Raw genomic sequence first — 20,758 nt, 5'->3', positions numbered from 1 at the left:
TTAGTGGAAGAGCAAAGAATTGAGGTCTTTGGGATCCAGGATGAGGTTCTTTCCAGAACATTACTGCAGGCCCACCATTTAAAGCTTGCTACATGCATGTTCTGAGGGTAGGAGGCTTGGTTCCACTGCCCTGAACTCACTGTTGACCTGGGGCAAGTTACCAGTCTTTTCCACGCTTATCCTCACCCCTAAAATGGCTCAGAGAGCTTGTTCTGACAATACAGTAGTTCTGCCTTATAAGCTTGAAATTTACAAGTGCCCCAAATACAAGCAATTACTGCCAGTCGCTTACACAGTACTTACCACAATGTACAATTATAGATGCATTTGTTTGTTCATTTCTTATTTGCCTCCCCCTGGGGAGAGCTGCAGGGAATGAGACAAGATCTCTCCCCTCATCCAATTTACATTATATTTTGTGAAACGGATAACAAACCAGGAAATGTATACATAAGAATCCCAGCTAGTAATAAAAGTTACAAAAGCAAAGCAGGGTAATGAGACAGCCAGTGCAGAATGGCACGCTGCTTGAACTGGGACGATCAGAGGCAGCTTTCTGAATTGACCACTTGAGCTGAGCCATTCTTGGCTGTGAGATGGGTGTTCCCAGCAGAGGGCACAGCAAGTGAGAATTCCTAAGGTGGGAACAAGCTTGGCATGTCTGAAGAACAGGAAGCAGGTCTAGGTGGTCTGGTTTAGAAAGCTAGGGGGAGAGGCAGAGATCAAGGTCGAGGAGGTTGGGAGGGGTTGCTCACATATAGCAATATAGGAAAGGATGTTGGGTTTTATTTGGAGCGAAACAGGGAGCCACTGGTGGGTTCTGAGCAGGGAAGGGAGAGGATCTGATTTATGTTATGTTAAAGACCTCTCTGGCGGTAGTGAGGACCTTGGACTGTGGAGGGGCCAGGCTGGAAGCAAGGAGACAAGTCAGGAGGCCACAAGAGGAGACTACATGGTATGGCTGGGATGGTAACGATGGAAGTGGCGAGAGATGGATTCCTGGTGTTTTGTGGATTTGGGGGGTGAGGGAGAGAGAATAATCATAGATGGTGCCATAAAGCCAGCCAGGGAATTCAGGGGGAGGAGCAGCGTCAGGAGTCTCCAGAGCTCCATTTTGAGCAAGTGAAGCTTGAGATGCTATTGGATGTCCAAGTGGGTTTTCAGGGAGGGAAGGGGGCAGTGGAGAAGGCCAGGATGGAGTAGAAACATGGATGTCAGGCTTGAGGGGGACCTCAGGAGACAGTGCTGCAGAGCAGAGTACCCCAAAGCTGCTGAGACCACCAGTCCCTCACCACATGGGAAACAGGGCAGCAGTCAAGTCAAACTGCCTCACCACCTCACATCGCGTGACTTGCTTTTCCAATCAGGTGCTACATTCCTGGTGAGACAAGTACTAATGACAGAGGTCAAAAGGATCAGGGGAGTGGAGCAGGGGTCTTCAGGAAACTTGAGGAGATGAGCAAAGAACAAGTCTGTGGTAGTTAACAGACCCTTTCTTCTTCCCTCCCATGGCAACCAGGGAGGTACCAGGAGAGAGTCAGGTGATACATTCTTCTGCATCCCAGCCTCAGCCCTTAAGACTCAGAGTCTAGGGGGCGTGAGTTCATAATATGTACGATCTCACCAAAGAGAAAGGAAGTCCAAACATACTGACAGCTGTCAGAGGGGAGTGGGGTTGTGGGGCTGGGTGAAAACGATGAAGGGATTAAGCAAAACAAAAACAAAAAAAAACCCTCATAGACACAGACACAGTATGGTGATCACCAGAGAGAAAGGGGGGTGAGGGGAGGTAGAAGAGGGTAAAGGGGGGATAAACTGTGACAGAAGGAGACTTGACTGGGGGTGGTGAACACACAATACAACATACAGATGATGTATTATAGAATTTACACCTGAAACCTATATAATTTTATTAACCAATGTCAACCCAATAAATTCAATAAAAAATAAATAAATAAAGAGATATGTAACAAGGCCAGAATAATTTTTAAAAATTAAAAAGACGAATACTGGAGCAAGAAGAGACCAAAGACACTGAATGGAGAGCTAACAAACAGTACAGATGGGAAGAGAACTGCACAAGGATCGACATCCGTGACAAAGTCATTTCACAAATTAGTGATTAAATTGTTTAGAAGACATTATGCATAAAACTAGCTCCCTATGAGAAAATAATATTAGATCCCAATCTTACACAATGGATAACAGAAAACTCCAAATGAATTAAAGTCCTAAATATAAAGGGTAAATTATAAAGAAAAGAGTAAATGTAGAAAGAACTTCTAACAAAATATTTAAGGATCTTAAGCACAGCCCTATGTTCATTCCCAAATATTCCAAATAAAAATTAAGCAAAAAAAAAAAAAAAAAAAAAAGGAAGTCCATATTTGTTCACATTTATTGAGGGTCCACTACAAGCAGACACATCCTGAATTTCTTTCATTTAATCCTTGCCACAAAGCCATGCGAGAACTGATGCCAAATTGCACAGCTGACCAGTGGCGTGGACAGGATTTGAACCCACGACTTGCTGCCTCACTGCAGCTCACCATACACCTTGACCCAAACAGCTCCCCCCCCCCCCGCCCCCGTCAAGCTCAGGGAGGGGTTAAGGTCACTGGGCGGGGGGTCGCCGCCAGGCGAGGGTGTTCCCAGAAGGATACATTTAGTCCCTCGTGAGACACGGCGATCCTCCCGGCAGGGCCGAGGGCCTTCTACCCGTGCCCTCCACGCCAGCGCGGTTCTCGGGTCGCTGCCTTCCCTTCTAGAGGTTTTTGAGGCTCCACAGCATTGCGGAGAACGTCGTTTTGGGGCTGTTTCGTTTTGTGTGTGTGTGGTTTTTGTTTGTGGTTTTTTCAATGTTTTCCTGGCACATCTTTACAATCTCAGAGAAGATGGGCGGCGGCGTGTTCGGGACCCACGCAGCGAGGAGTTTCCGACCCCACTGCCCTAGGGCGCTGAGGGCGCTGAGGGCGCTGGAGAAACAGGCACCCGCGCGGGAGGGGTGAGGCCGCCCGGCCTCGGCTCAGATTCCTAGATTCCTGGACCAGACCCAAGTCCACGGAGGGTGGGAGGCTTGCTCTTCGGGGTAGGTGTTACCACCAAACACTGTCAAGACTCTGGGGAGGGCGGTGACTCTCGACTCCCAGGCGCGGCCACGGCCGCGGGAGGTCGGTGCGCCCGGAGTAGGCCCCGCCCGGGGGTCACCCTGGGCCTGCGGGCGGCTGGAGCTCAGCAGCCAGCGCCCGTCTCCTTCTGGCCCAACCTCCCCCGCACGCCCCGCGCCACCCACCTCCCGACCCCCGGCGCTGGACGCGGCGCGCGGCGCCCCCGCTGCCCCGAGCCCCGCGCTCCCGGTCCCCTTCCCCCGCCCCCCAGACCCCGCGCGCCCCGGCGGACTCCACGTCCTACTCGGCTCCTGCCTCCGCGGGCCACCTCTCCGAAAGGCGACCGTGCGACCTGATCCCGAAGGACGGAGCGCACGGGGTGGCGACCTTACCTCGGGTAGCTACGACCCGGGGACCTGCGGACAGCCACAGACAGCCACCGACCGCCACCTGCACCCCGGAACTCCCGGCGCGGGCGGGCGGGGCGGGGCCGGGGCCAGACGGCGGGGGCGGGACTTCGCCCGGGCTCGCGGGGGCCGCTGGGAGGCTGGGGGTCGCTCGGCCTCGGCTGGGGGTCTGGGCAGCTGGCCTCCCGCTCCCGACCGACCTAGGCTCTCGCTGGGGCCGCCAAGGTGCAGATTATTTTCTTTCCTAGTGCGTCGCAGCAGCGTTCGGGGGAAGTCCAGGGGCTGGCTGGAAACCAAGTGGGCGGCGGCCCTCGGAGTCTGGGCCAGCTGGGTTCCCACGCTTCCCAGGCGCAGCGACCCCCGGTCCCGCCGAGTAACGCGAGGGGGAGGGGCTGTGTTTATGTCCGCGCCTGGGCGCCCAGCGCCTGGCACACGGCTAGTGCTCAGTAAACGTCCCGTGACTCGCGAAGTTTCCATGGGCTGGAGAGCCCGGCCGGGAAACGAGCATGCTGGGCTGAGGCAGCCGGCTCTGGACGCAGGCCCGGGCCCCAGGGTTGGCTCTCCTGGCGCCCTGGGTGGGGGCCTCGAGTGCTGCGTGGGAGAAGTTTCTCCGCCCCAGGGGTACCTCGGCGCAGGGCTTGCCAACCGCCGTGCCCTTCCCCTGATGGGGCAGAGGACGCTTGCTGGGGCAGAAGCCAGAGCTCTTGAGCATCTGCTGTGTTCCAGGTACAGGCTTCAAGCCCATGTCTTACGGCCCATTAAATCTCTCACAGTAACGAGGTAGAGGTTTATTTTTTTTTTCTGTTCTAAAGAGAAATTTAAAGATTTGGGGATGTGTCTGGCCGGTTCTTACTCAAGTTTAAACGTAAGGCAACCCTATCACTCAGCAGTCACTCCTGGGCGTGCATCCACCTAGAAACATACACAGTAGAAAATGTTCATAGCGGTTTTAGCTGCAATAGGCAAACTCTGGAAACAACCCAAAGGTCCATCAGCAGGAGAATGGAGAGACAAACTCTGGTGTGCTCGCATCATGGAATAGTGTACAACAGTGAAACAGAACAAACTGTTGATACAGCATGGCTGCATCTCACAGGGTGAACGAGCACCGTGGCTCATCAAGCCAAGCACAGAGAGTATGCTGTGAGTTCCCAGTCACAAGGTAAGGTTCAAAAAACAGGCAAAACTCATCTACATAAATAGAAATCATCCCAGCCCGGGTGGCGGGCGCAGTTGGTGAAGCTGGTCCTATGCACTGTGGTTGGGGGGGTTGCCCTTTCTGTCCCCCGTGGAGGCACATGCGGAGGGTGGCGAATGATGGATGTTTCTAACATCGGTATTTCTTTCTCTCCCTTTCTTTCTCTAAGCATGTCCTCAGGTGAGGATTAAAAAAAAGAAAAGAAAAATCAAATCACTAGTTACCTCTAGGGATGCTGAGGGGTGGGGTATAAGGGAGCCTTCTGGGGAGATGGATATATTGTGTGTCTTGATGTGAATGTTGGGTACATGGGCTTGTGCGTATGTAAAAATGTATCAGCTGCACACTTACGATTATTACTTTATACTGCAACTTAAAAAAGACACCTGCCCTGTCAGGTTTGACTCAGAGGTTAGAGAGTCGGCCTGTGGACCAAAGGGTCTCAGGTTCTTTTCCCGGTCAAGGGCATATATCTCTGTTGCAGGTTCAATCCCCCGCCCCCGTGAGACTTGTGCAGGAGGCAACCAATCGATGTGTTTCTCTCCCATCCATGTCTCTCTATCTTTCTCCTTCTCCCTCCCTTCCACTCTCTCTGAAAATCGATGGAAACAATATCCTCCAATGAGGATTAAAAAAAAAAAAAGTCAGACACCTACAGGGTTAAAAGGTTTGGCCAAGATCATGTACAAATGCCTGAGTACATACCTGTCTCCAAAGCCAGTGCTCCCAAACTGAACCATAGGAAGATACCTGAACACTTTTCAGATGAGATTTTATTACTTTACTTGGTAACTTTGTGGGTATTTTACAATAGTCAGTATTTACAAAGTGTTTAAATCACACCTAAACTCAACTATAATGGAGCCAGCTCTGCCTTGTTTAGCCAGGACGGGGTGAACATTGATTGGTTCAAAAATTACTCCTGCCTGCTACCCACCCCAAATCCAGTGACTTCGTATCTAAATCTTGCAGGCAGAGTATTGAGAGTGTGATGAACTTACTTTCAAATGCAGTTGTCACTCCTGTATTTGCTGGACTTCACAGGGCATTAAAAAAGAAAGAAAAAAAGAAATAGCTTCCTCAAAAACACTGTGAGATGCTTAGTCCACTTGGGATACTATATAAAAAATACCATAGACTGGGTGGCTTAGACAACAAACACATCAGTTCTGGAGGCTGGGAAGTCCAAGATCAAGGGGCTGGCAGATTCAGTATCTGTTAAGGGCCGCTTCCTAGTTCACAGATGTAGTCTTCTCGCTATGTCCTCACATGGCAGAGGGAGCAAGGGAGCTCTCTGGGGTCTGCTTTAAAAGAGCACTAACCCCATTTCTGAAGGCTTCACTCTTATGACCTAATCACCTCCCAAAGACCCCACCTCCAAATCTCCAAATACCATCACATTGGGGATTAGGTTTTAATATATGAATGGGGGCAGGAGGGTACATAAACATTTAGTCAATAGCAGATCTCAACCATTAAGATGGCTATTATTAAAACAAACAAACAGAAAATGGCAAGTGTTTGGGTCAAATAAAACTAGCTATATTATCTTTTACTGTTGATTGCATCCCACCCCATTTCATGAGTAGAATTCACTGATTATTATCTATTTATTACTAGAAGGGCAAGTCCAAAGAGTGATCTATATGCCAGGCTGCTTCCCCAGTGAGGGCCTTGGAGCCCTCCTCCCCAGTAAAGCCCATCTCCAGGCAGGTGGCCCATGTCTGCAGGCCAGTGCTCCAAGGAAGGCTGTGGTTCATGTGGTTCACATGTGATGACTCAGCAACCACCAGCTCATATTTCCTCCAGAGAACAAAGTCAGGCCCAAAGATAGTGCCAGAGGGCCCCAAAAAGGGACATGTTCTCATGTCTGAGTCCCTTCAGGGAACTCTTCAAAACTGAAAAACAAAATATAATCCCTGCCTTTACAATTTCATTTCAAATAAGTTTCTAAACTGCTACTTTTAAACTATTTTATATTTTCATCTGTCAGATTTATTACAAAAAATATATACTCAATAAAGTTGGGGAATTATATATGTCCATACACTTCATTTAAGGGAAAACAGGCATGTTTGATGAAGAAAATCAAAATCTGTACTCATAATGCCACCACCCAGGAGAAACTGCTGGTGATACTCGTGTCTTCTAGTGTTTTCTTTTCCTCTGGCTTCCTGGAGTTCCCCTTGCCTTGACCAGTCATGTGAGATGGTTCAAGTCATGATCTAGAATATAATGGGATCTCTAGTATGAGCTCTTACCTCTCAGGGGTCTCAGGAGGAGGGGGCTTGGACCATGGCCGCTCATGGGTTAGTCCCTGCTGCATCCAACTCCTCCAGAGCTATCCAGCCCCTGTGGTCAGCATGGACCCCTCATCAGCCTCAGGGCAATGTGTTGCTGGTTAACTGCCACTCAGGGCTGCCATCTGCTATTCATTTCTGAGAACCACTGACATAAGTTGCTTGGCAGCAGACATTGATTGATTTTTAATTCTCACCAGAGGACATTTTTTCCATCGCTTTTCAATGGAAGAGAGAGAGGGCAGAAGAGGGAAACATCAATATGAGAGAGACAGCACCACATGGCTCTGTCTCAACATCTGGTTGATACAGGAACAGAGTCTGGCTGCTGAAACTGGCTCTAGATCCTCACGTCTTTGTGTCCTTGCTGTCAGCAGAAGTGGCAGTGGGAAGATGGCCTTTGCCCTCCAAATCTCTGATGGGGCACCTAATTGTCAGACCTTAGTTTATAGTCGTAACTCTAGCTGCAAAGGAGTCTGGGCAATGTAGGTTTTTTCTTTCCAGCCTCCGCAAAATAGAGGAAAGCACCTTGTAGGGAAGTAGAGGGAGCCAGTTGTATCAGTTGGATTTGCAAGTAAGAAAGCTACCCTAAAACATATGAGCAACCATTTATTCAGCTCAGTTCTGAGTTAATTTCAGAGCATGGTAAATAGGGTTCTAAGGTCAGAAGGCTTGCATTGTGAAATCCAGAGACTGGGTTTACCTAATTCTTGGCCAACCAGTAGGGCCCATGATGTTTTAAAGGAGTCATCCTAACGTGAGGGGGAAAGCAGCTACTTCATTAAACAAAAACATTCATTCTATTTATCCTTACAGCAGCTCATTGTATGCCAATTGTACCTCATAAAACTGTAAACATTTTCCCAAAAAGGGGGGATATGTTAATTTTAATGTGATTAATAGAAAAGATGCAATTTTTTTTCCATCTAAGTTTGCAGAATCTCCTGAATTCTACGCATGGATCCTTTGAAGGTCTGTGACTCCAAGGTCCTATCATTGTCCCAATATTACCCTGACAATAACAATTTTTTCCCCGCATTCAGGGAAAAAAAAACTTTTTCTTGGGTAGAACATGCATTTTTAAAAATATATCTTTATTGATTTGAGAGAGAGGAAGGAAGAGGGAGAGGAGAGTTGAAACATCAATGATGGGAGTCATTGATTGGCTGCCTCCTGCACGCCAGACTGGGGATTGAACCTGCAACCCGGGCATGTGCCCTGACCAGGAATTGAACCTCGATCTCCTGGATCATAGGTTGATATTCAACTGCTGAGCCATGCCTGGCAGGCAGAACATGTATTTATGTATTCCATGAAACACTCAAAGTTTAGGTCAGTGGGAATTAATTTTGATCAAAGAATTGTACCTTTCCTTCTCACACACCTCACTTTGTATTAGGAAATGACATTGTAATTCATTTCACTATATTACAAAACATTTGCAAGAAAATATTAAAAGCCCTGGCCGGTGTGTCTCGGTTGGATTGTCGTCTAGTACACCGACAGGTCATGGGTTGGGCTCCTGGTCAAGGCACATACCCAGGTTGCAGGCTTGGTTAGGGCATGTGTGTGTGAGAGGCAACAGATCAATGTTTCTCTCATGTTGATGTTTCTGTCTCTCCTCCCCCACCTTCCTCTCCCTAAAAGCAATAAAAAAAAACTCAAAACACAAAAGGCAAGATGGGGTAAAATAAACTGTTTTTCCCCAAAAATGTCTGTGTGATCACACATTACCTTGAGTTGTCATAGTTCTTTGATCTTTAATTTGAAGCAGTTCCCTGTTTTGAAGAAGACAGGCCAGAATTTCCCTCTATGTGAGTTTGTGGTTTCTTCCTGATCAAATTCAGGTAAGCACTGTTGAATGTCAGAAGTGATTGTGTGTCCTTCTTGCACATCAGGAGGCAGGACATCATTTGTCTAATTACTGAGGATGCTCACTTTGATCACTTGGTAAAGGGAGTGCCCTCTACATTTCTCCTCTGTAGATTTACTATTTCTCCATTTTAAAATTTATTTTAAGGGTACGTTTATTAAAGCTGGGAACAGCCCCGCCAGTGTGGCTCAGCAGTTGAGCATCGACCTAGGATCCAGGTGATCCGGGTTCGATTCCCAGTCAGGGCACATGCCCGGGTTGTGGGCTCAATCCCCAGCCAGGGGCGTGCAGGAGGCAGCCAATCAGTGACTTTCTTATCATTGATGTTTCTCTCCCTCCCCTTTCCTCTCTCTGAAATCAACAAAGACATATTAAAAAAAATAAAAAATAAAAATAAAAAAGAACTGACAGGTACTCCTATATACTCTTAAAAAATTTTTTTTTTAAAAAAAGCTGGGGACAGTGAAACAAGGGCTTAGGACAGGAGAATCAACAGGAGAGAGTCTAGGTGGGGTGCCTTTGGCTTTCTAGAAATGTTATGGGAAAGAAATGAGCCAAGGCGGGCTGCTTTAGCTCACCGGGGAGTCAGAGAAAAGGGGGCCTTGGAAACAGGTTCAGGAATTAGCCCACGACGAGCTGCAGCTGCCCACTGCTACACTGGTTGCAAGCCTTGTGGGGTCCCTTAGGGTTTAGGAGATGCATGCCTGTGGGGGAGAAGAGGGGAAGGGAAAGGCATAAGCATGCTCCCAGGTGGGAGAGCATGCCACCATTTCCGCATTTTAAAGCATATATACTTTTGTTAATTTTTAGAGAGGAAGGTAGAGGGAGAGAAACATCAGTTGGCTGCTGCCTGCATGTCCCCTGCCAGGGTTCAATCGGGAATTGAACCGGCAACCTTTTGGTGCATGGGTTGATGCCCAACCGAGCCACACCAACAAGGGCTGTCAAAAAAACAAACAAACAAACAAAAAATAAGGGCTGTCAGAGAATTTTAATGTCCTTTTACTTCTGATCAAGTCTCACTCCCAAGCAACACCTAGATAGTAAATGTTCTGCTCCCAGCTCTGGCTTAAGGTGGAAGCTTTGCTGGTTCAAAGACTTCTAGACCTTCAAGGCTTATATAATCGGGGTGGACATAGGTGTCTGTCATTCTGACCACTGCTAGGCTTTGCAAACTCAGGAGACTGTTTCAGAGAAGGGAGTTCTGATCACTTTACTCACCTTTTCTAGAGGCAGAAACCATAGGCCTGTGGCAATGCCCAATCATAACTGCCTTCTTTCAGAACATTAAGGAGAAAGATCATTTCTAGTCATTGGTAGTGATGTAGAAGGCAAGCCAACATAACTTATGTAGCAGGAAACTTGCAAATGTTACATGATTGCTTCCTTTGCTGTCATAAGCAGTTTATCATTTCAGAAAGGGACATGTAGTCCTGGGCTACCATCCTTGAGTGATAACAGACACAGTCTATTGTTTCTATTTGCTTCCCAGGAGAAAGAAAAAGTTGTTACATGGTAATATTGCGGAGACCCTGGCCCCAGGGGTCTCCTATAAACCACTTATTCATTCATGCATTCATTGATTCACTTGTTCAGTATATACTGGGTGCCTGCTATGTGCCAGGTGCTGTGCCAGGTGTTAATGTAGCAGAGACACAGTATAAACCCTCCTGGAGGTTTAACCTGATGGGGAAAGGAAACAATAAGTAACACACAAATAAACATATGCAATGGAGTGGGGTAGGTGGAGAAAGCTGTTAAAAAATTAGTACAGCTATACTTGCCTCTTAAGGGTAATGTATGATCATCTCTGGAAGGAAATACCTTTTTATGGTCCAGCTTACAGGCATTAGTGGGGAAGGAAGTCTTCTTGTGAATTTAATCATGCCCCATAAGAGTTTGAGATTTCAAAGCAAAATTGAAAATCTGCTTTGAGCTTATGAAGATGGACCCCCAGAACAGTCTTTTTAGCCTTTCTCTCTCCTTTTTTTTTCTTTTTTTTCAGATTTTTCATTGACTTTCTAGAGAGAGAGGAAGGGAGGAGAAAGAGAGAAACATCGATGCGAGAGGGAAATATCGATCGGCTGCCTCCCGCACACCACCCACCAGGGATCAAGTCTACAACCCAGGGATGCATCCCAACCAGGAATCTAACCGGCAACCCCCTGGTGCATGGGAGGACACCCAAGCAACCAAGTCGCACTGGCCAGGGCTCTTTCTCTTTTTAAAGTGGTCACAGCTAAGCTACCATAATGTAGGCCTGGTACCAAGTTGGGTTGGGGAACAGCCTTAAACTGCTCAGTATAAACAGGAAAGAAGGAATGAACAGGAATGAAATGAGGGTGCTGGAGGCTAGAACACAGGAGGGAAACAGGGAAGTTATTGTTTAATGGGGACAGAGTTTCTGTTTCAGATCATATAAATAGATACAATATTGTGAATGTACTTAATGCCACAGAACTGTACACCTAAAAATGGTTAAAATGGTTAATGTTCAATTTTATGCTATATGTATTTTACATGAAATGAAAACAGTTTTTAATAAAAAATAAAAAAAAGGGAACAGCCTGAAAGTAGATGGTAGGCTGAGGCTCCAGAGTGGAAGGGAGGAGAATGGGGGGAAGGGAGAGCTAGGAATGATAGGACCCCTCTGGGGGAAATGAGCAAGACACTTAGGGAGTAGAAGTATCTAACAATCAATCTTAAGTTTTTTGCTCTCTCACTTTTAGGATAACTCTCCTCTATCCCCCTAAACTTTAGTAAAAGTCTGCTATATCCAAATGCCTGGGAAAGAGAGAGCAGGGCAAAGAAATGGGAGGAGCCACATGCCCTGAGACCCAAGTGAGACTGACAGTGCCACTGAAGCAGAAGAAGAGGAACAGTGATGCCGAAAAGACATATGATGTGCTGGGCAGTACTGAGGATCCCCTGCAGGAGGAGGGCTCAAGGAACTGGCACTGTCATACTAAGGAATGGACCAGCTCCACCGGCAGGGAGGGCCTGGAACCACCAGGAGGCAGAGATCAGAGTCTCATGAACTTCATAGCCTGTGGGCGCTCTCTTAGGTTAAGGTGGTTAAACCAGGTTTAACTGGGTTAAACTGCATCCAGTGGGGCCTTTGCACTGCAGTAAAAATAAGAGATACATCTTCAGGAAGTGAATTTTATTTTCTGGTGCTTTTTGGGAACTGCCAATTTAAAAGGATTAGGGGGCCTGGAGGGGAGATGGCAGAGGTCAATGGGGGGGAAAGGAGGGAGAAAGGGGGGCATCTGTAATATTTTCAACAATAAAGATAAATTTTAAATAAATAAGAGGATTAGGGGCGAGGAGACAGCTATGGATGATAGGAAAAGGAGAGCCGACTAGTACCTAACTGGAATCCCTGAAGAAACAAAAACAATGCAATATAATAGCTATTTAAAGATATAATTCAGGAAAATGTTTCAATGCTTCTCTCTCTTTCTCTCTCTCTCTTTCCCTTCCTCTCTCTAAAAATCAATAGAAACATATCCTCTGGTGAAGATTAAAAACAAAAAACTGTCTTGTGCTGGAAAAAACCCAAGAAGGCATCTGAAACCGCTTCCCAAGTGACCTTTGACACGCTTTCCTTCAATAGAATACTAAAAATCGCGCCCAGGGATGGAGACTTAACATTGAAATGATACATGCAATGTATGGCTAGGCATGTTCCAAGCATGTTTGGGAACTGCGCATGCTCCCTTGGAAATCTGAGAACCCTCCACCCTTCCTTGGGAATCTCTGCCCCTGAGGCTGCCTAACTACTCCCCCCGACCCCCAAACCCTTTAGGACTTCCCTAACGCCCCAGAATACGGGAGAGGGGATCTTTTGAGCACAACTCGCCCTTCTTAATTCCTTGGCCAAAGAATAAACTTTCTGATCTGCTTTACCAAACAGTTTCGTTGTATTGGCGCAAGCAACACTGAGCAGAACCACAACAATTTTGGGTCCCTGACCCACAGGGGTCAGTGACAAAATCATATAGTTGGTGCTTTTAATTCAAAATGAGAAAGATAACATCATCCAGGCCAGACTTCTTGCACCCACCTGAGGATACCTTCTCTTCCTGCAGATGAAGGAAGCCCATGATTATCTTGAGGCTGCCTGGAAGGCATGGGCTAGGTCCAAAAGGGGCTACAGAATCCCCCTGAACGACTGACATATTTATGAACCCAGTCTGAGTAAGTCATGTGGCAGCTCCAGGCACAGAATGTTCTATGATTCCACCCCTCCACCTTCTGCCTTGCCCCCTTTTCTGCCAGCTTGTCCCATCTACTTGTCCTGGGTGTGGCAGCACAGCAGAGCTGGGAGCAGGCTGGGTAGGAGGTGGATGCCAAGTTGCACCTTGCCGTGTGTCCGAACATCTTTGTCCTTCCTCCATGCCCTCTTGGAAAGTCCCGTTCAGTGAGGGGTCAGCGGGGCCAGGCAGCACTGAATTCCTTCTCCAGACCCTGGACAAACTGATCATTGAGGAAGAGCAGCTGACCATGGGGCAGGAAGCGGACAAGGATGCCCTCGATTCGATCAGCCCGCAGCAGGAGATTGGTGCCAGGGGCCAGCAGCCGGAGGTGGTCGAGAAGGAGGCGTGCCAGCAGCCTGAGTGTGCCCTCAGCAAGCAGCAGGTTCTCGTGGGCATCCAGCACCAGGGCGAAGCCTAATGAGAACACACCCAGCCACACCACCGTCCGAGGCTCCTGGAAAGGGTCCCCTGTGGCCAGGCGGAAGGCCCCTCGGGGGGCCTCATGCAGAGGCACTGGCTCATCTGAAGACTGGGGCTGCAGGTCTATGGGAGGCCTGCCAGATGCCTGCTGCTGCAGCCGGCACATGGACTCCACCTGCCTGGGAAGAATGGGTGGGTCATCAACTTCTGTCATCCTCATGATCACCCCTGGAGCTGGGAGCTGCTATTATCTCCATATCTCAGATGTAGAAACTGAGCCCCAAAGAGACTAAATGACCTGTCCAGGGCCACAGAGAAGGAAGTGTGAACTGGAACAGAAATCCAGGCTCCAGCCGCCAGGCCCTGAACGATTTCACTTAGTGTGGCCAAGAGAAGGCAGATTTTGAACACAGCTCCTAGGGCTGGAAAAGGGCATTAAGGGAAGAAATCCTGACCCACCTGCTTCACAGAGGCCTCCTCAACATAAAGAAAAGCAACAAATGAGAAGCAGTGTAAAAGCCACATCCAACCTGGGCTGTCCAAACTCTCTAACCACTTCCCATTCTGCAGCCCTCTCCAAATAAAAAGGAAAGGCCTTTCATTTGGCCACCCCAACTTTTGAAAGCACTCTCTCATCCCTCCTGAATTGCCCTCCAATTTGGGCTGTGCACAGGCTGGTCTTAAAGGAATGTGTTTGGTTTTCTGTGCCACAGGAGGAAGCAGAGGCCCAGAGGAAGAAGGGGATGGCAGGAGTCTGACACAGGACTATCCCAGAGTGTTAATCCCCGACCCAGAATGCACAGACCAGGAGATTTTGGCACCTGCTGACTTCGCCTGGGATGGGGAGGTCCAAGGCCAGACAACTCAGTTTGAGTGTTTCTCAAACTGAACTCTGGATCCCAGGCTTTTGGAAGGCCCTGAGCGTAAAGAGTTTCCATGTACCATGTTCTCTCTCCTACTTAGAGATGTATAAAGCCTCCAGGCACACTAGAGGCCCTGACAAGTCTTGCACTGTGAAGCATGTCTAATCTGTGCTGGTGTTTGGTTTGCCTGCCTACAGTCAAATCCCAGCTCTATTGCTTTCTAAGTGCATAACCTTGTGCAGGTTAAGTTCCTTAAACTCTCTGTACTTCAGTTTACTCATCTGCAAGATGGGGATAATAACTGTATGTACCTCAAAAGACTGTTACAAGGATTAAATGAGTTCATATACATGAAATGCTCAAAACATAAATGCTTAGCATGTATTCAAGCTCAATAAATGTTAACTATAATAGTAATAATAGCATTATTATTTTCTTTAACCCTTTTTCACATAACATTTGTGAACAACTGTAAAAGGCTCTTTAGAAAATGCTACTCTAAACTTCCTCTCTGATTCTTAGTCCCCCTGTTTCTTGTGCCCCCCAGAAAACCTATCACAAATGTGTTCAATGAAGATGTGGGGCTGGACTGGGCTGGGTGGTTACCTGGCCACTGCCAAAATCTGCTCCTTACGGAGGAGCCTGTCCCTCTCAGCACCGTGTGGTCGTGGGTCATCGGGTGAATTCTCGGCACCAAAGACGCAGGAGTAGAGCACCCGGCAAAGGCCCGTGTCCTCAGCCTGTGGGGCCCTCAAGGTGTGGATGAGGAAGGCATGGACCATGGCTCCAGGGTGGGTGCTACAGGGAAGCCAGATACCTCAATGAGATGAGTGTAAAACCCCAAGAGGGGAAGCAACCACAGAAAGGGTCTGGCCTAGCAAGGTCTGGTAGTATGTTTGGAGGCTGGTGTGGCTGGTCACAGGTCCTCCTCAGCCACCCAAGACACACCCCAGCCTCTGAATAACAGTCTGGTCAGCACCACCTCTGCCCATTACAGCCTGGGGGTGAAGAAACCTGACAACCTCAGCCAGGCGTCTTCAAAAGGGTTGAAGTCAGGAGAGTCAAGGGAAGCTGGGGAGCTGCTCCAGACTGAAAGACTAGACAGACAAAACTGAAGGCAGCATGTGTTCCTGAATGGGATCCCAGGCCAAGAAAAACAGTTTCAATAAAGGGCATTATTAGGACAACTGGAAGCATTAAATATAGACTACACATTAGATAACAGCTTTAATGAATATTTCATGATTTTGAACATTGGGGTAATGTCCATCTTTCAGAAAATATGCATTGATATACCTCTAAACATAGAGGTAAAGGGGCATCACATCTGCAACTAACTTTATTATTAAGAGGGGTACGGGGGTTTTTTATTTAAAAATCCTTTCAATTTTCCCTATGTTTGAGATTATTTCAAAATAAAAACTAAATAATAATGATGATAAGGATGATCATGATCATGATGGTGTCTGGCTGGCTCAGCAGCCAGCCAGCGTTCAAAGGCAGCGGGTACACAGTACGCAGATAAGTGTAGTTAAGGGTAAAAAGATCCTCGGTTTAAATTGGTTAAACAGGAAGAAGGTTCGCAAAGGCGCTGTCAGAACTGCAGCCCGCTGACCTGGTGCTGACCTCCAGTGACCCTCTAACCACAAGAAGAACGCGTCATCAGCCCTCGCCTTGGCGTCTCCCCCACAGAGAAAAGGAAGCAGCAAAGACTCCTTGCGTCACTGCCTCGCGCAACCGTGCAGCGCAGTGCATTTTGGGGGTTGTAGTTCCTTGCTCCAGTCGGCCAGGCCTAAACCGGGCGCCGCACCCTGAGTGTGCTACCCCTTCAGCCCCGGGCCGCTCCCCTCGAGGCGTCGCACTCACCCCTCCTCTGGTCCCGCAGACTCCTAACAGGCCGCTTCCCTCGGCAGCGGGGCAGCAACGGCAGCTGCGCGGCCTCTAGGAGCCTGCGCACAGGCGTCGCGGGCGCGTGCACGAGGGCGACACAAGCAGGGTGGTGGCGTTCCAGGCGTTCTGATTTCTGGGCATCCGGCGCAGGCGACCGTCCTAATCGGACGAAAGATCCCGTCGCTCCGCCGGTCGTTGCCCACACCCGTCACTCCTGGCCGGGTTACGCTGTGTTCCGGCGTGAAGCCCTGGACCGGCCCAGCCCCAGTCCGCCGGCTCCGGTGGCCGCGAGGGGGCGCAGCGACCGGTCCCGCGGACCTTCAGAAAGAGGTCGGCTGGCCGCGTCGCCGCTAGAGGGCGGCGTTCAGGCCCCTGGTCCCTTCCGGCCCCGTGAGGCTCGCGGGACCTGAACGTGGAGCCCGAGTTCTCAAACTGACCAATGTGCGTGGGAAACATTGGGGCGTCGGATAAAATGCGTATTCCTGAGAGTTATTACTTTCGGGGGAAATATGCATGTTTACGCGGTCGGCGGGGGCGGGGGTTCCTGGGCTGTGGGCTCCTGCAGTGGGTTAAGACTCTGGCTCCGTTTGGAGTAGAGTGATTGAAACTCTGGTCCCAACCCTGTCACAGCTGCGTGTCCCTGGCGGGTCAGGCACTTCGCTGGGCCCCAGCGAAGCCCATAGGACTTAGTAGGCTAACTAGTTTTTCCTTTCACGCTCCAGCCTCTAACGAGCTCCCTTCTGGTCATCAAAGGATAGTGAAGACACTTATACCTTAAACTTGAAAGGGGCACAACCAGGTGCCAGGTTCCAGAGCCCTGCAGTGGGGTAAAAGCCCCAGTGAGGGTTTGGCCCGGAGCTGTTTGGGGCCCCGCAAGGTGCCTTGGGTCTCAGGGCCTGCCCTGGGTGCCCTCCTCCCCCGCACAAATGCACATTCCTTTCCCTCCTGGCATGTGAGCTGCTGGAGCCTCCCCAGGTGTGTCCCAGCCTTCTGTTTCTCCAAACCAATGCCCCCGGCTCGTCCGTTCCACCAGCGCACCGGTTGTTCCTGTGGCCTGCAAGGCTCTTTCCTCCCCTTTTTGTCCTTCAAATTGTGCTCAGACCAAAACTTAGGGGAAGCCTTCCTGTCCAAACTGCCCATTAGCCTTCAGGTGTCCCTTTTGCACCCAGGGTCTGCCTATGGTAGTGATGTCTCATGGAATCCAGCCTGGCTATGGAGCCCAGCTTCAGTCCCCAAGATCATACACAAAGCAGGCCTGGAGCCAACCTAAACACACTCCTTGATTACTGAAAAAATGGACAGGGCAGGGACCCTGGCTCCAGGGCCCTCCAAGGGCATGCACTCCTGGTCCTTCTGGCCATAGGCCTGGGCAGGGGGCCACTGAAGGGAGCCTAGAGGAGGTGGCCAGGGGCTGACCAGGGCATGTGGGCATTTTGACCACAAGTACGACACACAAATATATTTGTAGATGGAGGGGCAGGCCCAGAGAGTGTGGGGCCTCAGCCATAAGGCTGGGGGTGATGTTGGCTCAGTTCCTGGTCCCTGGTTCCTATCACTCTCAGCCAGGACTCATGTCTGCCAGCTGATTACAGCAGAGCTGGCAGAGGGCTCTGGTCACTGGGGGCTACCTGGCATCTGGAACACAGTATTCAGACCTCTGTCTACTCCTCAGGCAGTGAGTCCCATCCAAGTCCCAGGCCACCTGGGGGGCCAGCCTGTGTGAAGTGCATGGAGGAAACAGCAGTGAGAAGCTGGCCTGAATCACTATGCTGAAGGCAGTGGGGAACACAAATGAAGTGGTATCCAGATAAGTGGGGCAGACTCAGGTGCCATTCCTGGCTTTTTACAGCCCTCAGCCATGTGCCCTCTGGCTCAGTTGATTGGAGTGTCATCCCATACACAAAAAGGTGGTGGGTTCGATTCCCAGTCTGGGCACATACCCAGTTTGCAGGCTCAATCCCGGGTCAGGCAGCCAATCAAAGTGGTGATGTTTCTTCCCCCCCCTTTCCCTCTCTTTCTCTCTCTCCCCCTCTCCCCCCCCTAAAAAAATGAATTAAACAAAACAGCACGAATCAGGAATCATTAAAATTTTAAAAAACCATGTGTACCCCCTGACAATGGGCAAGGAGACACCTGATTGGTGGTGTTGCTCTTATACCAGTTACGGGCAAAACAGATGTACAGTCCTTAGCTCATTCTAGCTTGATGCCTGAGTTGGTGGCCAGAGCTGTTTTGTGCCTGGGACACATAAAAAAACAAATAAACAATGTCCAGCCGGTGTGGCTCAGCAGTTGAGCCTCGACCCAAGAACCAGGAGGGCAGGGTTTGATTCCCTTCAGGGCACATGCCTGGGTTTCAGGCTCCATTTCCAGTCAGGGGTGTGTAGGAGGCAGCTGATCAATGATTCTCTCACATCATTAATGTTTCTCTCTCTTCCTCTCCCTTACGCTCTCTGAAATCATTAGAAACAAACCAACCAACCAAAAAAAGCCATGTGCTGAGGACAGTCAGGAAAGAGCCTAGGTCCCCAAGACGCCACAGAGCCTTCTTGCTGAGTGAGGAACACATGCTTTAATTTTGTTAAACTGCTGTGTGGGGGTTTCTCTTATGTGCAGCCTAACTCCTTCCTATGTGAGCCAGCATGTGAAATGGGCAGGATGGAGCATGGCACATAGTGGGCACTTAGTAAATCAATAAATGCCTGCAACTATTAATCCAGAGGCTGAACAGGAAAGCAGAGATCGAAAGCAAGTAGGCCCTTCTGGTCTGGTGGCAGCCCAGAGGCAGGCAGAGGAACAGGCTGAACTTCCCAGTTCTTCCTGGGGTTATAAGTCCCACCCTGAAGACAAAATGGAACAATCTAAGTGTGTTGAGGCAATATGTGTATATGTTCATGTGTGTGAAGCTTTTATAGTAGTTACCCTAGAGATTGCAGCAGGGCTAGGCCCACAGTTAATATGTAGAGATGTGGGTTTGTGGGATATGGATAGATGGATGTATGTGTGTGCGCTTGTGAGAGAGAGACAGACAGACAAAAGAAGGGGAAAATGTAAAATTAAATAAAGCACAACAAAAAAAATTAAAGGAGCCTGAAGGAAGCAGACATATGGCTGGATTTGAAGCCAGGCCCACCTGCCTACATGGAACTGGGGATGGGGCATGCCTTCCTGTCATTTTCTCTCCCCTCCCTCTGGCTCTGGGCAGAGGTGACCATAGCCTGATTCCCCAACCCTGCTCTTCTCAGTGGCTTTCTGAGCTTGGTGGGTTGCCTACAGACCCTCACGTTGGCCCCTTCCCCACACCCCAACTCTCCTCTGCTTTCTACCCAGGTCAGGGTGAGACCTGCCCCACAGTGGCAGGCAGCTTGGTGCTCGCCTCTTCTGATCCCCCTTGATATCCACCACTAGGATGCACTTGTTGACCATTACTGATTCAATTTGGAAAGCAGGTTCCCCACCTACCTAAACACAGCAGGGTCCTGAATCACTGATGGGCAGCCTGGCTTGGGAAGTTCTGCTGCTTCTCCCAGACGTCAGGACCAACCCCCAGGTCCTGCTTACATACCTCCAGAGACAGGGAGCTACTCCCCAAGGACAGCCCTATTGGTTTTTGACAGCTGAAAACCCTTATCAATGGTCTTCATAGGCCCTGAGACTTCAGGCCATACCAATCAAGCCACCACCTACTTCTGGACTTGGGGAGAGAAATTAGGTGTAATCTGCCAGCCTCAGGCAGTGAATTTTTTTAGTGACTCCCTGTTAAGGATATCTAGCCATTTCTAACAGATTAGAGCAAGAAACTAGGAGCGAGAAAGGATCTGCTTTTTTGAGAATCCAGGCCAGCTGAGACTGAGTGGATATGGTTACCCTAGAATAAAGGGGACCAAAGTCGGGCAAGACTTCTCCTTCATTCACCTCCTGCTCCCTGAACCAGCTCAGAGATGACATTGCCCCATGGGCAGCCTCCCATGGGCCACCCAGATGGCTTCCTCCTGTCACCACCCAAACCCTCATTCACAGCCTCCTGTTACTTGGACTTGTGCAGTAGGCCATCTGCCTCCTACATGGGTTTTTCTCCTATAACCTATCACCCAGGGGCTTTTCCATATGCAGAAAAGGAGGAAACACCCAGGCTGTCCCCCTTTTAAAATTAATTTAATTTAATTTGTAAAAAATATATCTTTATTGATTTCAGAGAGAGGAAGGGAAAGGGAGCAAGAGAGAGAGAAACATCAATGATGAGAGTCATTGATCGGCTGCCTCCTGCACACCTCCTATTGGAGATCAAGCCCACAACCCGGGCATGTGCCCTGACCGGGAATCGAACTGCGATCTTCTGGATCATAGGTCGATGCTCAATAGCTGAGCCATGCCAGCCGGGCTGTCCCCATTTTTAAAATTAAGTAGTTTTTAGGCTCACCCTTTTACCTATCTGATCCCCA

General features: G+C 49.2%; 2 protein-coding genes and 1 pseudogene across 5 annotated transcripts in view; 1 reads left to right on the top strand and 2 right to left on the bottom strand.

Moving 5' to 3' along the window:
- MAVS (mitochondrial antiviral signaling protein) overlaps window positions 1-16,371 on the bottom strand; it is a 30,217-nt gene extending 13,846 nt beyond the window's left edge. The window contains exon 1 of one of the 3 annotated variants that reach the window (XM_087818849.1): window positions 16,294-16,371. The gene's annotated coding sequence lies outside the window, so the exon portion shown is untranslated. Of the gene's footprint in view, window positions 1-2,663; window positions 3,188-3,499; window positions 3,589-16,293 lie in introns of those variants that run through there. The other 2 variants (XM_087818848.1, XM_016212068.2) reach the window with 2 other exon arrangements.
- Window positions 10,518-16,372, bottom strand: AP5S1 (adaptor related protein complex 5 subunit sigma 1). 2 transcript variants are annotated; one of them, XR_001603131.2, is made up of 4 exons: window positions 16,294-16,372; window positions 15,034-15,225; window positions 12,952-13,743; window positions 10,518-10,906 (listed from the first exon to the last, which is right to left on the bottom strand). XR_001603131.2 is itself a non-coding variant. In XM_016212069.2 (3 exons), exons 2-3 carry the CDS (start codon window positions 15,207-15,209, stop codon window positions 13,317-13,319), a joined length of 603 nt encoding a protein of 200 aa, XP_016067555.2. In that variant the 5' UTR covers window positions 15,210-15,225; window positions 16,294-16,372; the 3' UTR covers window positions 12,885-13,316. The 2 variants fall into 2 exon arrangements, 1 of the variants encoding a protein (XP_016067555.2); XM_016212069.2 differs by lacking the exon at window positions 10,518-10,906 and having other exon boundaries at window positions 12,885-13,743.
- A 2,051-nt stretch (window positions 16,373-18,423) lies between these two features.
- LOC148092712 (small nucleolar RNA SNORA48) lies at window positions 18,424-18,568 on the top strand (annotated as a pseudogene).
- The last annotated feature ends 2,190 nt before the right edge of the window (window positions 18,569-20,758 follow it).

This window comes from Miniopterus natalensis, chromosome 7 (assembly GCF_054644295.1).
Source record: "Miniopterus natalensis isolate mMinNat1 chromosome 7, mMinNat1.hap1, whole genome shotgun sequence".
Taxonomy (NCBI): Eukaryota; Metazoa; Chordata; class Mammalia; order Chiroptera; family Miniopteridae; genus Miniopterus; species Miniopterus natalensis.
The sequence above is the reverse complement of the archived record's forward strand: the minus strand, read 5'-3'. Positions and strand labels throughout refer to the sequence as shown.

Excerpts from the sequence above, each read along its gene's own strand:
- AP5S1 (XM_016212069.2), bottom strand. The coding sequence starts at position 15,209 with ATGGTCCATGCCTTCCTCATCCACACCTTGAGGGCCCCACAGGCTGAG. Across the intron at positions 13,744-15,033 it reads CAGATTTTGGCAGTGGCCAG|GCAGGTGGAGTCCATGTGCC; the intron begins GTAACCACCCAG and ends CATTCTTCCCAG.